Below are 18,648 nucleotides of genomic sequence, written 5' to 3'. Positions count from 1 at the left end.
GTGTTGTTTGATACAAAACTGTCCCTGTTTGCAAATAATTAAATCTGAGACATCATCAGGAATCTGAGCATGGTACTTTCGAAAGTTCGAAAGCCTACCTTTCCACCCCAGACAGAGTAGGCCTACCGACACAGAAAATTGTCATCTTTAACTGCTGGCTACTCTTGTTCCGTGGCTTAACCCCTATTTTATGTTAGCCATCCCCTATTTTAGACAAATTGGATTAGAACCATTACTTTTTCTGACTGTATCAACCAGTGGAGGCTGGTGGGAGGAGCTATAAGTGGACAGTCTCCTTGTAATGGCTGGAGTGGTATAAATGGAACGGTATCAAACGGTGTTGAACCAGATGTTTGACTCTGTTCCATTTATTCCATTCCAGCCATTACAATGAGCCCATCCTCCTATAGCGCCTCTCACCAGCATCCACTGATATCAGCCATTAGTATTGTGAACTTAAGAGATGAATCGGCACTTTCACCAGCAATGTATGTCGAAAAAAGCCTGGCACCCAAGGTTATTAAGATAATGAAAAGGAAGAAAATAAAATACAAGCAATGTTGAGTTTTTCTGTCAAACCCAAACCAAAGCGCCTACAGACGTTTGCTTCTCCACTTCCTGTGTGGTCACGTGTCTTCCTCTCAGTCTCTGCTCCTCTCTGTCAAACAGGAAGTCACTTTTTTTTGTCAGAGCTCTCTAGAAGTGACATCAGAGTGACAGGAGCTGCTGAAGTCTGTGTTGGTGCCCGTCTCTACACTGTTTGACCAAAAAAGAATAGCAGGAGGAACAGTAGAGGAACAATGTTACGGCGAAAACCTTCCAACGCCTCAGAGAAGGAGCAGGTGCAGGAGAAGGTGCAGAAGAAGAAGGTGAGGAGGTTCGGGTTGTCTGTGTTTGGATGGGAGGATTGTGTCTGTGAGTCATGCTGATACAAAGTGCAAAGACAAGAGGAGAAGAGCTGTCTGAACACCGCAAAAAGGGCTTTGGACTGCAATTTTTTTTCTTCTCAAAATGAGCAGTGATCAAGTGAAAAACAAAGTTTTTTGCTAAAACGAGAGCAACACAACATGTTCATCTTATTGATGAATGAACACATGATGAACAGTAATTTAGAGTGCTACTTTCTCTGGCTCATTCCCTTGTACAAACTCAAACACTGATGACGGTGAGAGGCACATTAGCCCATTGTCTGTATGTACAGCCAACATGGACAGGTTTTGCTACAAAGGCTTGAAGAAACCTTTGTGGTGACCTGAAAAAAACAACTTCTGACTCTTGGAACTGAAATAGATGGGAGCCTTGGTTGTCAGGGTTAAAAAGACAAAGTATTGCTTCTCTTGGCACTAAACCTTAGTTCCTCTAATATTGCTGTATGATTCATTTTACTATTGGCCATGGACGTAGCAGCTAAGTTCAGTTTGAGTCATACTTAGGCGTTTTGTGGCTTCTCGCTCTAAAGCTCTGGTTGGGTAACAGCTATTCTCCTATGTTTAACACCAGTGCCCTTGTTTTCCATCTGCATGCATATTCTACGCTTCTATCCAAGTTTCATCATTACACATCTCATCACCTCACTGCTCCTCACCACCATGACACTTCAGTGGGTTTTGATGCTAGACAAGGCAAATTATTTGCTCCTCAGCAAGATCACCTAATGGATATTAGATGATACTAATGCCTAACACGATAAACTACACAAACGCTATCTTCTCTGAGAAGTTGTTCCCTCTAACTCAGTGGCATCAGGAAGAGACGACATAGAACACTATTGCCACCAAGGCTGTCTAGACACCTGCAGCAATTGGATGCTGACAGTTGCCCAACATGTACCCACATTCTGTGGATTTTTATAATGATTTTTAGGATTCTTTAGGCAAGAAGGAGAGGTGGATATGAACATAGGCCATGGTGTCATATGGAAAGTAATGGCTGCTTAGGGGAGAGTGGGGTAAGTTGAGACGCCATTGTTTCTAGGAAACTATACACAAAATGTTTAATAATTTCATGGAGTCTGTGAAGAACAAAACATGAAAAAGGGGTAAGCAAGTTAGGTCCAAAAAACAGTTAAAGGTTTCATGATGCTTGTTTCTAAACCAAAGTAGATATTTTAAAATGTTTCTATACATCAGTTGGGGGTCTCTAAAAGCTTCAATATGAGGTCCTAAAGCTAGCATGAAAGTCCATCCTTGTACTGTAGCTGTGTGGGCTAATATAGTCCAAATGTTTGCCTTGGGGTAAGTTGAGCTAATAGCAAGGCATTATTTCTGATCCCATGAAGTAAAAAAAAAAAAAGGGCCTGTACTATGTTAAAAGTGTTTTTAAAAAGTAGTAAGTGTTTGTTTGGTGTTAAGCCTGTGTTAAAAGATTCTTAAAATGAATAAAATACTAAATGGGGCTCCCGAGTGGCGCAGCGGTCTAAGGCACTGCTTTGCAGTGTTAGAGGCGTCACTACAGACCAGGATTCAATCTCGGGCTGTATCACAACCGTCCGTGATCGGGAGTCCCATAGGGCGGCACACAGTTGGTCCAGCGTCGCCCGGGTTAGGGGAGGGTTTGGTCGGAGGGCTTTACTTGGCTCATCGCGCTCTAGTGACTCCTTGTGGCAGGCCGAGCGCCTGCAAGCTGACCTCTGTCGTCCAGTTGAATGGCGTTTCCTCCGACACATTGGTGCGGCTGGTTTCCGGGTTAAGTGGGCAGGTGTTAAGAAGCGTGGTTTGGCTGGTAATGTTTCGGAGAACACATGACTCGACCTTCGCCTCCCAAGCCCGTTGGGGAGTAGCAGCGATGAGACAACATCGAAATAGGGGAGAAAAAGGGGGCGTGATTGCGTTGAATGGGTGTTTGAAAACTAAATATAGACATGGTTTTGAAAAAGTAGTGGCAATATTTAATTCAGTACAGCAATTTGTAGGCGGCTTAACTTAACCTGTCCCATGGCTCAACTTGCCCCATATACTCAGGATAAGTTGTGCCAAGAGACCACCTTTTTTGGATTCAGTTCTGTTCTCAAAACTGTAATGTTTTACATTAATTCTTATTTCCAGGGATACACAACATCCTGAAATGTTATGGAGATAGCTTTGTTAGAAAGAATACAATAATTCCCTTGACGGAGTGATGCCGAATATCAAAAACACATATATTCTCAACTTACCCCACTCTGCCCTATCGCTATAGAGAACTCCAAGTGGAAACTGTTTGACCGCATCAACGATTTCTGTATTGATTCTCAGTGCAGTATCAAATTGAGACTCGATCATATGTGTAATCACAGATGGGGAATATCTTTGATTCATAGCTGAAGTGTATAATCAGAGATGAGAACAGACGCAAAGGCTAATTAAGGGGTTTATTGAAATGCATTGGAGAGACTAGAGATGGAGGCATAGAGCAAATAGAAGCACACTAGTCTATAAAAACAGCAGATGTGACTTCAGCTTTTATCTTTGCCATATTTTGGGAACAGTATTCTATAATGTTATTGATTGCGTCTAAGCCTTGTCGATCTGGGTAAGCCGTGTCTCATGCTGCATGCTGGTATAGCCTGGTTGGGATCAGCCCACTGTATTGATTTGTGACCCAGGAAAGGTACAAAATGCACTTTTTAATACAGTCACCATCTGTGCAGGCAGCTTTGGGAGCAGCAGTGTCCTTTTGACCTGTAGTCAGATATTGATCAGGATATACTGTAAGGATACATATCACATAATATATGACTAAATATCCCATGACGACCTGCTGAGCTAGCGTCATGACTAAGCCTGTCTGATATAGATTTATTCTGTGAATCTCGACTGATAAGGACGTGATACCACGTATAGTGAAACATCAGTGTGTAAAGTACCATCTCAGGAGTGATTTCAACCAACAACACTAAAAATATAAACTCTGCACACAGCTGTTTCTAATGTTCTGAGAAATGTCTATCAGGTACATTTAGTTGAATGTAGGCGCTTCATGAAAGAAGAGGAATTGGTTTTGTTAAGTTCTCATTTTAATAAACTTGATGATTCATTACTGTAAGTGCTCAACAAGAGGCCTGAACCATAACCAGGCTTAAACCCCCAAAGAGTGGCCACAGTGGCATTTTGGCTCCTCTTCTCAGCTGTATCTGATAGTTTCTTCTTCCTCAAATCTAAAAAGAAATCTTTAGAAGAAGTTGCCAAAATGATAAATGCTACCATGTGTTCTCTACTGTATTTTAGATATCATGCCAAGGTTCTATCTCCTCCTGGCTCATTGTCTCTATTACAACTGTCTGCGTATTTTACTAGAAGAACTCTCTGGGTGCAAAAATATCTTTGACAAAACGTTTTTAAGACCACATGACTTGAAATGTCGAGATTATATTTTTTATGACTCATATGTGTATTTCTCTACGTCTCCCCTACATTAATTATCTGTGTCCTCCCTCTGTCTCCACAGCTCACCCTGCAGAGGTCCAGCAGCTTCAAGGACTTCATGAAGCCCAAGTCCCCAGTAGTGGTGGACAAGGAGTTCAACTTGGACTACACAGTAAGTTTACAGTGAGACTGATTGGCCTTGAACCCGGGTCTCCAGTCTGCTGTGTTAGCCTTCTGAGCTAAAGCCTAGGCATTAGCTTGGGAAGCTAAAGCAATTCTTCAGGCCTTTGGGGAAGGTTACTCTCCACATGAGCATGGTTCATCGAACTACCTCTATTAAAAACAAAAGCATCTGCTGTCTTCCATTGGCAGCCATATGTATTCACATAATCCCATCAGGTTGCAGTTTAATAGCAACAATGGATTGAATAAATACAGGGATGGTTTCAAATTCAATCTCTTAGTTGACTGAAATTCTAAAAGTACTTGTTCCTCGACGGAGGACATACTGGTTAACGTTCATGCAAACAACTGAGTTTCAACCATACCTACATTCACACTAAATTGTCTATTGAACACAAAGGGAAAACTGACATCAGTGTTTGAATCTTTAACGATAAATGGAAGTTTGCAGTTCGTGCTTCCCAAAAATGGCAAAAAAAACAAAGAACTGTCGACAACTGACACCAACAATAGCCGAGGTCTGGACTTCCTCAGTTTCACGTTGATGACAATATAATCAAACTTGAATGGATAGCATTTATTTCTCTACTGTATTTTACAAACAGTATGACTGGAAGTTAGACAGAGGTAGAAGTTTAGAAGAGGTTTTCAACAATGAGAGGAAGTTCAGAGGATGAAGCTTAGAGCTGCGGGCAAATCAAACCACATTGAGAGACAGAAGGACAGAAATACCAGAGCAGGATGTCCTCTGTGAAAGCCAGTCAAGCAGAGAACCGCTGGCTGCTGTGTCTTCCAGACAGTCTGCTGCTTCTCAGCCAGATCCCATTCACGACAACTATTCCACCTCCGGAGATGATTAAATAGAGATATCAGCCTTAGCAATGTTCGTGCGTGCATCCATGCTTTTGTATGTGTCTCTGCATTTATTTTCAAGTTTTGCTCTGTATGTATATGATAAATCTGCAGTATGTGTTTACAGTACTTGTGGTGATGTGGTCTGTTGTGCTGAAGATGGGGTTGTAGGCTTCCACGTTCACCATAAAGCCATACTGACACAACACTGTAGCCCTGTGGGGAGGAGCTAGTATGACTCACTGCGCCATGCTCTGCTCTTCTCTCTCTCTCTGGGCCTTCTGCCGGTGACACACGCAAACTGTCATCACAGCCAAGCCTCACTGGAAGCACTCTCCCCGACACAGCATCCCAATCACTGATTCACGTCACACACTGCAATCCGTTTGTGTGTGTGTGAAGCGTGCGCATGAACCACTCTAGAGCACATCATCACACAAGTTACATTGATCACTTACATTTTTGTGAATTAAAGGTTAGGTGTAGGGCTGTTATGGTGACCGTATTACCGCCACACCAGTGGTCATGAGTCATGATCACAGTCAAATTCCACGTGACCGTTTAGTCATGGTAACTAGGCTTCTTTAAGCTTTGATGCTGATGGTCATAAGTAGCCTACCAAACTTGCCAACTGCCTGGTACTCAGCCCTCTATTGTTCTTCTAATCACTCTGACGTCAATGCAAATGTGATCAAAAATCAAATCAAACACTTAACGAGAGCCCATGAACTCATGTTGCGCAACGTTTATATAGGCTATGCAATTGCGTGAGAAAAGAGTTGAGATGCCTCTTTAAAAAATCCCATCAGCTTTCTATAGGCTAGGCCTACTATATTTATTTACTTGGATCATCGCGCTCTAGCAACTCCCTGTGGTGGGAAGGGTGCCTGCAGGCTGACCTCTGTCATCCAGTTGAATGGCGTTTCTTCCGACACATTGGTGCAGCTTGCTTCCGGGTTAAGTGGGCGGGTGTTAAGAAGCGCGGTTTGGCTGGTCATGTTTAGGAGGACGCATGACTCGACCTTGGCCTCTGCAGCAATGAGACAAGATTGAAATTGGGGAGAAAAATATATATAAATATAAATATATAATAATTAAGCAGAGCCTAACTGGCATAGATAGGCCGCACGTGAGTTTCAAGTCCATTTACACCATAAAAATGTACCTTTATAATAAAGCATTACATGCATAATTGCATTTGCGGTCACTACTAACAATTGGATAGAAAAGGGGGTTAAAAAAACAAACATGTTTTGTCATGCCCGTGGTATGTGGTCTGATATACCACGGCTGTCAGCCAATCAGCATACAGGGCTCAAACCATCCAGTTTATAATACGAATTGACATATCAGAGAGCCGTGTGAGATAGGTGCTTTGGAGCACAATGATTGGCAGCTGGGAGAAGGGAATTCTAGTTACTATATTCAGTCCAAGAGCACAACTGAGTTTTTTTTAGAGGGCGTTACGGCCACACAAGGGGGATGCCGCCAGGAAATTCGAGGCCTGGTGAGAATATTATCAAGTGCTTGTCAAATTGTGAATGAGAGACTGATGAAGTGTGTGTAGCCTGCACAAGAAACAAAGCGGAGCTTTGCATGCAACTTTTTTCAAATCGCCATTAAAGTAGAATCATGCCTTAGAACCTTAGAATGTATTCAATTGTATTCTTCATACTATAAAATATAAAATAATGCCACAGAATTCTCAGCAAATCTGGTCTTCTAAATGAACTAGTGTAGCTCACAATATGGTATAGCCAGATCAGGGCCTTTTATAAAAGGGCATCTCGGAGTATGCTAATCTGTTATTCTGAAATAGACTACATTTTCTTCATGTCATGTTTATTTAGACTTGTCTGAAATAATGAATGGATTTGTTGTGATGGTGTAGGCTACTTTAATAGGATTTATTAGACTTTTAAAACGTATGCTAGATGTTCCAAAGGTCTGCATCAGTGGCTTGTGGGCTATGCATGGAAGACAGGTGATGCTACACCTGTTTATGTTAATTAACGGTCAATTACCGTGAGACCGGCAGCTATTTGCTTGACAATCACCGGCTGACATAATTTAATGACCGCACCAGCCCTAGTTAGGTGACCCTGTGCACTTAATTTGTGATCCACATAGATTAAAAACAGCACACAACACCCACATCTTGCAAAGACAGACTTATGTGAATGTTGAAATGGTAACCAAAATGAACCTTTTAGGTGCCAGAGGATATGCCTGTGGAGGATGCATTGAAGAGTGGCAGTAAGCAGGGGAAGAAGTCGTGGCGTAAAGTCATCTCACGCACCATGACCCGCAAAACCTCCAAGACGGTACAGAAGGCCCTGGCAGAGGAGGGGGTAAGTGTAGCGTGATATACTACAGTGCCCATAACACTATATGGTTTGGTCTTAACAAAGATGGTTCCAAAGCTTACAACGTGATGTCTGTCTTCTTACCAATAAATCATCATAACTGACAGGTTGTCTAATGAAATGGCAATTAAACTCAGCAGGACCCAACAAATCCAAATAATAACCCAGATTTTCATTGTAAAGCGTTTACACGGTTTCCGATGCTTGTTCAATGAACCAAAAACAATTAACGAACATGCACCTGTGGAACGGTCGTTAAGACACTAACAGCTTACGGTAGGCAATTAAGGTCAAAGTTATGAAAACTTAGGACACTAAAGAGGCCTTTCTACTGACCCTGAAAAACATCAAAAGAAAGATGCCCAGGGTCCCTGCTGATCTGCGTGAACGTGCCTTAGGCATGCTGCAAGGAAGCATGAGGACTGCAGATGTGGCCAGGGCAATAAATTGCAATGTCCATACCGTGAGATGCCTAAGACAGCGCTACAGGGATACAGGATGGACAGCTGATAGTCAGACCACATGTAACAACACCTGCACAGGATCGGTACATCTGAACATCACACTTGCTGGACAGGTACAGGATGGCAACAACAACTGCCCGAGTTACACCAGGAATGCACAATCCCTCCATCAGTGCTCAGACTGTCCGCAATAGACAGAGAGGCTGGACTGAGGCCTTGTAGGCCTGCTGTAAGGCAGGTCCTCACCAGACATCACCGGCAACAACACCGTCGCTGGATCAGACAGGACTGGCAAAAAGTGCTCTTCGCTGAAGAGTCACAGTTGTCTCACCAGGGGTTCTGGTCGGATTCGCGTTTTTCGTCGAAGGAATGAGTGTTACATGAGTCCTGTACTCTAGAGTGGGATCGATTTGGAGGTGGAGGGTTCGTCGTGGTCTGGGGCGGTATGTTACAGCATCAACAGGCTGAGCTTGTTGTCATTGCAGGCAATCTCCATGCTGTGTGTTATAGGGAAGACATCCTTCTCCCTCATGTGGTACCCTTCCTGCAGGCTCATACTGACATGACACTCCAGCATGACAATGCCACCTGCCATACTGCTCGTTCTGTGTGTGATTTCCTGCAAGACAGGAATGTCAGTGTTCTGCCATGGCCAGCGAAGAACCCGGATCTCAATCCCATTGAGCATGCCTGGGAACTGTTGGATCGGAGGGTGAGGGCTAGGTCCATTCCCCCCAGAAATGTCCAGGAACTTGCCTTGGTGGAAGAGTGGGGTAACATCTCACAGCAAGAACTGGAAAATCTGGTGCAGTCCATGAGGAGGAGATGGACTGCAGTACTTTGTTCAGGGACAAATTATTCCATGTCTGTTAGTCACACATTGTGGAACTTGTTCAGTGTATGTCTCAGTTGTTGAATCTTGTTATGTTCATTCAAATATTTACACATGTTAAATTTGCTGAAAATAAACGCAGTTGGCAGTGAGAGGACGTTTCTTTTTTTTGCTGAGTTTATATTGTAAACATCAACATAATTTATATTTCAAAAATCAAATATAGATTCAAATATGTGATACATTTTTGGGGGACATAGATATTTAGTTTACCCCTGAAAGTGACACACTTTATTTCCTGAATATCATATGACAACTCAAATAAAGGCAACAAAGTGTCTTAGTAGGGAGTTAGGCCACCATGAGCCACCAGAACAGCTTCAATGCACCTTGCCATATATTCTACAAGTGTCTGGAACTCTATTGGAGGGATGTGACACCATTCCTCCACAAGAAATTCCATAATTTGGTGTTTTGTTGATGGTGGTGGAAAACGGTGTCTCCGGCACCGCTACAGAATCTCCCATAAGTGTTCAATTGGGTTGAGATCTGGTGGCTGAGACGGCCATGGCATATCGTTTTCATGCTCATCAAATCATTCAGTGACCACTTTTTATCTGTGGATGGGGGCATTGTCATCCTATGGGGGCATAGCCATGATAGACAAAATAATGGCCTGCCCAGAATGTTTATACATGACCCTAAGCTTGATGGAATGTTGAATGCTGAATTAACTCAGGAACCACACCTGTGTGGAAGCACCTGCTTTCAATTTACATTGTATCCCTCATTTACTCAAGTGTTTCCATTATTTTGGTAGTTACCTGTGTCAATACTGTACCTCTTTTTATGAATATCTTCAAAAGGTTGATAGTGCCTCCCCCTAGTGGACACAGTACTTTAAAGTATTTTTACTTAAGTCGTTTTTTAAGGTATCTCCGAAATAAAAGGGGGTTCCCGAGTAGCGCAGCAGTCTAAGGCACTACATCTCAGTGCTAGAGGCTTCACTACAGACCCTGGTTCAATTCCAGGCTGTATCACAACTGGCTGTGATTGGGACTCCCATAAGGCGGCGCACAATTGGCCCAGTGTTGTTAGGGTTTGGCTGGGGTAGGCCGTCATTGTAAATAAGAATTTGTTTTTAATTGAATTGCCTAGTTAAATAGATAAAACAATTATAATGTACTTTTTACTCCATACATTTTCCCTGACACCCAAAAGTACTAGTTAAATGTTATGCTTAGCCGGACAGAAAAATTGTCCAATACAATTTTTCCCTACTGCCTCTGAACTGGCGGACTCACTAAACACAAATGCTTTTGTAAATGACATCTGAGTGTTGGAGTGTGCCCATGGCTCACTTTCCGAACAAGAAAATGGTGTTTGATCACCTACCAACCAGTAAGAATTCTGGCTCTCACAGACCTGTTAGTTTTTCTTTAAGAAGTCCTCCTGTTCTCCACTCATTACCTGTATTAACTGCACCTGTTTGAACTCGTTACCTGTATAAAAGACACCTGTCCACACACTCAATCAAACAGACTCCAACCTCTCCACAATGGCCAAGACCAGAGAGCTGTGTAAGGACATCAGGGCTAAATTATAGACCTGCACAAGGCTAGGATGGGCTACGGGACAATAGGCAAGCAGCTTGGTGAGAAGGCAACAACTGTTGGCGCAATTATTAGAAAATGGAAGAAGTTCAAGATGACAGTCAATCACCCTCGGTCTGGGGCTCCATGCAAGATCTCACCCTGTGGGGCATCAATGATCATGAGGAAGGTGAGGGATCATCCCAGAACTACACGGCAGGACCTGGTCAATGACCTGAAGAGAGCTGGTACCACAGTCTCAAAGAAAACCATTAGGAACACACTACGCCGTCATGGATTCAAATCCTGCAGCGCATGCAAGGTCCCCCTGCTCAAGCCAGCGCATGTCCAGGCCCGTCTGACAATGACCATCTGGATGATCCAGAGGAGGAATGATAGAAGGTCATGTTGTCTGATGAGACAAAAATAGAGCGTTTTGGTCTAAACTCCACTCGCTGTGTTTGGAGGAAGAAGAAGGATGAGTACAACCCCAAGAACCCCATCCCAACCATGAAGCATGGAGGTGGAAACATCATTCTTTGGGGATGCTTTTATGCAAAGGGGACAGGACGACTGCACCCTATTGAGGGGAGGATGGATGGGGCCATATATCTCGAGATCTTGGCCAACAACCTCCTTCCCTCATTAAGAGCATTGAAGATGGGTCGTGGCTGGGTCTTCCAGCATGACAATGACCCGAAACACACAGCCAGGGCAACTAAGGAGTGGCTCCGTAGAAGCATCTCAAGGTCCTGGAGTGGCCTAGCCAGTCTCCAAACCTGAACCCAATAGAAAATCATTGGAGGGAGCTGAATGTCTGTATTGCCCAGCGACAGCCCCAAAACCTGAAGAATCTGGAGAAGGTCTGTATGGAGGAGTGGGCCAAAATCGCTGCTGCAGTATGTCAAGAAGCTGGTCAAGAACAACAGGAAACGTATGATCTCTGTAATTGCTAACAAAGGTTTCTGTACCAAATATTAAGTTCTGCTTTTCTGATGTTTCAAACTTATGTCATGCAATAAAATGCAAATTAATTACTTAAAAATCATACAATGTGATTTTCTGGATTTTTGTTTTAGATTCCGTCTCTCACAGTTGAAGTGTACCTATGATAACAATTACAGACCTCTACATGCTTTGTATGTAGGAAAACCTGCAAAATCGGCAGTGTATCAAATACTTGTTCTCCCCACTGTATGTATATACACAACACACTTTTTTTGTATAACAAATATATGTCTATGGTTAGGGCATATTTTGACCTGAAGGCTCTGTCTGTTGTATAACACCTAAATAATATCCTTTATGTATACAGGGGGAGAGTGGTGAGGAGGGCTCCCTGTCTCCCACCACAGACTGGATGCCAGGCCTGACAGCAGGCAATAGGACATCTGTGTGCTCCATTGGCTCCGAGGACACTGTCCACAGCCCCGTCTCTCGCCAGCTCTCTGGGTGTAAGTTAAGATAGGTTAAATTAAATATCTAACCAAGCCAAGTGATTTCCAGTGATTGTCTGACTATGGGTGTTGTGTATTACAACAGGTGGGGACCGCCAGAGCCTGGACAGTGGCTACAGCCAGCGAGACAGCATGAGGCTGGAGGAGTCCAGTCCTCCCTACACAGGCCCCTTCTGTGGTCGTGCTCGTGTCCACACAGACTTCATCCCCAGCCCCTACGACATAGAGTCCCTCAAGCTCCAAGTAAGTAGCCTGGTTTAACCAGACTGACGGTCCACTTAGCCTCTTTGGGCTAGGCGTGCCGCTAGCGCCACACCTCGACAACATACGGTAAAATTGCAGAGTGTGAAATTCAAAATACAAAATTCATAATATTAAACGTTCATGAAAATACAAGTGTCTTTCATCGTTTAAAAGCTTAACTTCTTGTTCATCCAGCCGCTTTGTCAGATTTCATTAAGGCTTTACGGCCAAAGCACACCATACAATTATCTGAGGACAGCGCCCCGCATACAAACACATTAAACATTTTCCAACTAAGCAGAGGCATCACGAAAGTCAGAAATGGCGATAAAATAAATCACTTACCTTTGAAGATCTTCCTCCTCCTTTATATCCCAAAAAAGTAAGTTTAGTTGGCGCGCTTGACTCAGTAATCCACCGGTTTCCCTCGTTCAAAATGCATACAAATGAATCCCGAAAGTTACCAATAAACTTCGTCCAAACAAGTCAATGTTTCTAATGGATCCTCAGGTACCCTGATATGTAAATAAATGCTAAAATTAAAGACGGAGAATAGTATGTTCATTACCGGAGATAAATATCAAAGTGCGCACCCTCACCAACGTGCACCACAACACTACAGCCAAAATGGGAGCCACTTACAAAAACTACAAATTCTAGCTAATTTTTCAAAAAACAAGCCTGAAACTCTTTCTAAAGACTGTTGACATCTACTGGAAGCCCTAGGAACTGCAATCTGTGAGGTATTCCATTCACATTCCCATAGACAAAAAAATCTGGATGGATTCTCCTCAGGTTTTCGCCTGCTATATAAGTTCTGTTATACTCACAGACATTCTGTTAACAGTTTTGGGAACGCTAGTGTTTTCTATCCAATACTACCAATTATATGCATATCCTAGCTTCTGGGCCTGAGTAACAGGCAGTTTACATTGGGCATGTCAATCATCCAAACTTCCGAATACTGCCCCCTAGCCGCATTGACTGGTTTAACCAGTAAGGCCCTCCTGAAAGAACTTGTTAACAGATTGTGAACAGATTGTGAAATAAAATAATGGTTCCTTAGTCATCATCCATGGCTGAATCTATATAGAGGCCAATTGTACTGAGCGCTGACCAGATTAGACATGCAGCCATTATTAGAGTAGCTCAGTGAAGTATAGAATTACAGACCGACTTCACATACTGTATACCACAAAATGTATGTGATCATATACTACTTAACTGGAATGCAGATAATGCTTGGATCGAGGTAGTCATCCACTGTTTCTCCTGCAGAAAGGTGACAGAACGAACCACTTCACATAGTACTACAAAATGTACAGTGCCTTCAGAAAGTATTCATACCCTTTGACTTATTCCACATTTTGTTGGTGCAGCCTGAATTCAAAACGGATCATATATATGTTTTTCTCTCATCCATCTACTCACAATACCCTATAATGACAAAGTAAAAACATTTTTTGTAATTTCTGAAAATGTATTAAATGAAATGACACATAGTCCACCTGTGGCCAATTGTTTGGACAGAATTTAGAAACATATACACCTGTCTATATAAAAGGTCCCACAGTTGACATTGCATGTCAGAGCAGAAACTATACCATGAAGTACAAGGAACTGTCTGTAGATCTCCGACAGAATTGTGATGAGGAAGATACTGTATCTGGGGAAGGGTATAAAATAATTTCTAGAGTGTTGAAAGTTTCCAAGAGCACAGTGGTCTTCCTCATTGGGAAATTGAAACGAATATTGAACTAATCAGCCTAGAGCTGGCCGTACAACCTAACTGAGCTACCGGGCAAGAAGGACCTTGGTCAGGGAGGTGACCATTCTGACAGAACTTGGCTGAGATGGGAGGACCTGCCAGAAGGACAAGTCTCTACACCAATTAACCAATGTCCTTTATGGGAGAGTGGCCAGACACTCCTGAGAAAAAGGCACATGATGGCACGTGAGAGATTCTGTGGTCTGAAAACCAGGACAGCTCATCACCCGTCTAACACCATCCCTACCATGAAGCATTGTGGTGGCAGCATCATGCTATGGGGATTCTTGTCAGTTGCAGGGACTGTGAGACTGGTAAGGTTAGAGGGAACAATGAATGGAGCTAAATGCAGACAAATCCTTGAGACCTTTCTTCCGGGTGAAAATTACCTTAGACAGGGGAGAATATTTACGTTCCAACATGACAATGACCCCAAGTATACAGCCAAAGCAATGCTAGAACAAGAATGTGAAAGTCTGAGTGGCCCAGCCAAAGACCATACTTGAATCCCATTGGAAAGACTTGAAGATTGCTATTCAACGCCGCTCCCCATATAATTTAAAGCTGCAATATGTAACTTTTTGGGTGAACTGACCAGTTATAGATCTGTCATTCTCATTGAAAGCAAGTCTAAGAAGCAGTAGATCTGTTCTATGTGCGCTATTTCTATGTTTCCCGTTCTTAAGTTTCATTTTTGCATCTTTTACTTACTGGTTTTGTACACCAGCATATGGAAAATATATTTCACTGCGGTTATGATGGTACAATGTTTCTCTACACCATACTTGCTTGTTATGTCATATAAACTGAAATTAGCTATACTATTAGCATTTTAGCAACCAGGAAATGGCAGAGTTGACAGCTTGAGAATATCTGCATGGAAGAAAAGGGAGAAAATCCCCAAATCCAGATGTGTAAAGCTGACACAGTCATACCAAAGATGACTATAATCACCCTCAAAGGCGCTTCTACAAAGTATTGATTCAGGGGTGTGAATACTTATGTAAATTAGATTTTTGAATTTCATTTTCAACTCATTTGCAAAGTAATCTAAACATGTTTTCACTTCGTCATTATGTGGTGTTGTGTGTAGATGGGTGAGGGAAAAAAAAATCTGTCATCCATTTAATTCAGGCTGTAACATAACAAAATGTGGAATAAGTCAAAGGGTATGAATACTTTCTGAAGGCACTGTACGTGGTCACATTGTATTATATAACTGGGAAGCAGATTGGATCTAGTTTGAATCGAGGTATTCATCATCCACTGTTTCTCCCGCAGAAAGGTGACATCATCCAGATCATTGAGAAGGACCCGGTGGGCACATGGACAGGGAAGCTCAACAACAAGGTGGGCACCTTCAAGTTCATCTATGTCAACATCTTACCGGATGAGGTCACGCCGCCCATGAGGAAAATGTGCTCCAGCAAGAACCGCTTCTCCAAGGCCAAAAACAAGCCCCAGACCCTGGAGGAAGTTCTGGAGAGGATCGGTCTCACCGTAAGACAGTCATATCCTCTTAATCTCATACAGATTCAAATAGACAATTGGCTTAGAGAACGCAATCAAAGAGCAATCATTATTAACTTAGATCAGTTCAGATTTGGAAAAGGTGATGTATAAAGTGATGTATAAAGACAGTGAAACTGGATAAGTATCTGACAACGCATCTCATATAATTGCATTGCATTCGAAGCTCTCAGAAATCCCTGTCAAATTATTAACATTTATTTTTGGATTATTGTGAAAAACTAATGCTAATGTGATGATTCTCTCTGTTGTTCAGGAGCTGGGCTCTTTGCTGTCTATGCACGGCTTCCAGAGCCTGGAGGACTTTGGCGGCCTGAAGGAGTCCCACCTCAACGAACTTAACATCACAGATGCTGAGCAACGTACCAAGATTCTGACTGCTACTGAGCTGCTGCGTGACTGTAGGTCCACACTCAATTCCATATAATAACATACTAGATCACACAAGAAGCACTATAGGGGGCTCATGATCACAAAATAAATCACAGAAAGACTAAGCACACAGATGCAATGCTTTACTACAGGGAGATGATGCCATAATGTACCTGTAAGCGATCACCCCATTGTATGTATTCATTTCTCATTTACATGGGAGCATAGCCTCCTATGTGGTACTTCAAGATGTAATGTAATGCAGGACATTTTCAGCAAAGCCTAATAAGTGTATAACTGTTCTCTGTACAGTGTCATCTTCAGCTTTCCCTCCTTTCTTGGGAAACTGCTACCTAATTAGCTTAATTTCATGAGCCAAACTGTACAGTAAAAAGGTACAACATTCCGCTCACAAGTTACTGCATTGGCCTGTAGGAAACCCCATTTGGCCCTCATAAACACTTTGATATGGGAGCTCTCTTCCCTTGAGTCAGATAATTAGCCCTCATTTAAAAACACCTGTTTCCGACCAGTTATGATCCATATCATTATGGCTGTTTCCTCTGTTCTGAACATAACTGCTTGGTTGGCTGCTAGCCCCCTCAGGCTTCAACGCGCTTCCCTGTTTTAAATTACGTACATCACGACTGGGATTCAAACGAACCACACTGCGCTGATGTCGCACTGCACTTGACTTCAAAGGCAATTTCCCTGGCGTTAGAGGCACATGCATACTGAAATAATGCATTTGGACCAAAACTGAAATTGATGGGATAGTTCTCTACGCTATATTGATGTTGTTGATTGTTTTGGTCTTTGTCCCCCTCAGCGGATGACGAGTCTGAGCCAGAGGAGGAGGAGGGAAGTAGCACTGAGGAGAAGGGTGACGTACCCAGGGACTCTGGCTGCTTCGAGAGCACAGAGAACATGGAGAACGGGCGCCATGAACCAGAGGGAGAGCCTGGTATGAAGCAGAAGTCTAACCAGGAGCCAGAGCAGCAACAGAGCGAGGAGGATCAGCTGAGTTCTGTTGAGGAGCAACTGCAAGAGTTTACGGTGGATGAGGAGATCTCCTGAGAACTGAAGAGAATCGAAGCTCTGGAATTGAAGAGAACCTTGGTTGGTTGACTTTACTAATGGACATTATTCAAAAGCCCACGACAATTGGTTGATTTATTCAAACCATCAGAATAGTGATAATCAGGATTAAGCCATATATACTGCAAGGGAGTGTCTTTTCATTTGTTGCCCCCATACTTTTGTAACAAAGAGCCACAGGGACTGCAACCGTAGCATGCGCTCCACCAGTAACTATTGAAAATGTTTTGGAAGAATGCAAGACCTTTGAAATCATCTATTTTTTTGTTGAAAGCTTGGTGTGGCCAGGATGTAAATACAAGTGTTATCCTTTTCCATGATACCATGGCATTTGAGCAGTTCTGAGTGGATTTTATATATACTAAAAATGGTAATATTCTTCTGTGCGTTTCAGACTTGATATAGTCACGTAATTCCTATTCCATCAATGGACAGTTAAGAAATTACTTTCCGGTGTCTTTTTTTTAATGCTTTATTCTGTCATCTTCAATCTATTACTTTTGAAAATGTTTTCAATGTGTTATGCTTTTGCTTGAATGTTTTTTGTAATTTTCAACCGTTATTTTGGAAATAGACAACCAATTCTTGAATATGACCTTTGAATGAATGTTTCTATAGTATGTGGACTGTATATAGCGTTTTAGACATTTGACAGCACCAAAGTCACATCTCATGTGTTCAGAGTTACTGTATATTTGCTTTTACCTTTTTGTTGTGTTGATCAAAGTTAACAACTGTATGTCTGTCAAAGTTGTTAGGTTGACTTTTCTGTATTCAATTTGAAATAAAAATGTTTTTATACCAGTTTAGATTATTAAAAGAACTGATTGTGATCATATCTTCCTGACCACCTCCGAAAGGAGGACTTGATTGGTTGGATAGGCTATGGCGATCATGACATCAGCCAGTCAGGAACAAGGGCAGGGGTAAAAATACATGTCATCAATCTTCAAGTCATCTACCACCAGTTCGTTTTTCAATCATGCCAGGTAGGATACTCCAGTTATTTCTCTCCACCCATCAACCCATATCATCTGCGCGACAGATGATTTTCTGCCCAAACTCTGTATGCCATTGGCTCTCCAACCCTGTTCCTGTAGCTTCCCAGTGCTTAATTTGGGAAACCAAGTGATAGTAACATTTTCACAACAAAACGTGGAATTAAACTGTTGACAGCCCCTCTGCACGTTTGAGAAAGGAATAGAGGAGATGGAAACACATGGTGGTGAAATATTCTGTCAGCCAATTAATTATGAAAATATTAAAAAATGCCCTTCACTGTAAGACTTTTCTGTAATCTCAACAGTAAAAAAAAAAAACACGACTGCACAGTATAGATTGCGCCGTACTGGATGGCTGCCGTTTTACAAGCTCTGACCCAACTGTGCTATTCTATCGTTTTTTTAAAACTTGGGCTTGGTAAAATTAAGGCGAAGGGAAAACCAGTCACCTCTTCCCCTCCATCAACATACACTCTGAGCACTCCAGATTAAATTTACGAACACACCTGTAGTATAAACCAGCCTTAACACCCTGACTACACCGCTC

General features: G+C 42.5%; 1 protein-coding gene across 1 annotated transcript; it reads left to right on the top strand.

Moving 5' to 3' along the window:
* Nucleotides 1-638: 638 nt before the first annotated feature.
* On the top strand, nucleotides 639-17,909 carry sash3 (SAM and SH3 domain containing 3). The gene is made up of 8 exons (XM_021584185.2): nucleotides 639-869; nucleotides 4,426-4,515; nucleotides 7,592-7,729; nucleotides 11,948-12,086; nucleotides 12,175-12,332; nucleotides 15,382-15,600; nucleotides 15,887-16,031; nucleotides 16,832-17,909. Exons 1-8 carry the CDS (start codon nucleotides 801-803, stop codon nucleotides 17,077-17,079), a joined length of 1,206 nt encoding a protein of 401 aa, XP_021439860.1. The 5' UTR covers nucleotides 639-800; the 3' UTR covers nucleotides 17,080-17,909.
* The last annotated feature ends 739 nt before the right edge of the window (nucleotides 17,910-18,648 follow it).

This window comes from Oncorhynchus mykiss, chromosome 31 (assembly GCF_013265735.2).
Source record: "Oncorhynchus mykiss isolate Arlee chromosome 31, USDA_OmykA_1.1, whole genome shotgun sequence".
NCBI classification, from domain to species: domain Eukaryota; kingdom Metazoa; phylum Chordata; class Actinopteri; order Salmoniformes; family Salmonidae; genus Oncorhynchus; species Oncorhynchus mykiss.
This window is presented reverse-complemented; position numbering and strand designations above follow the sequence as displayed.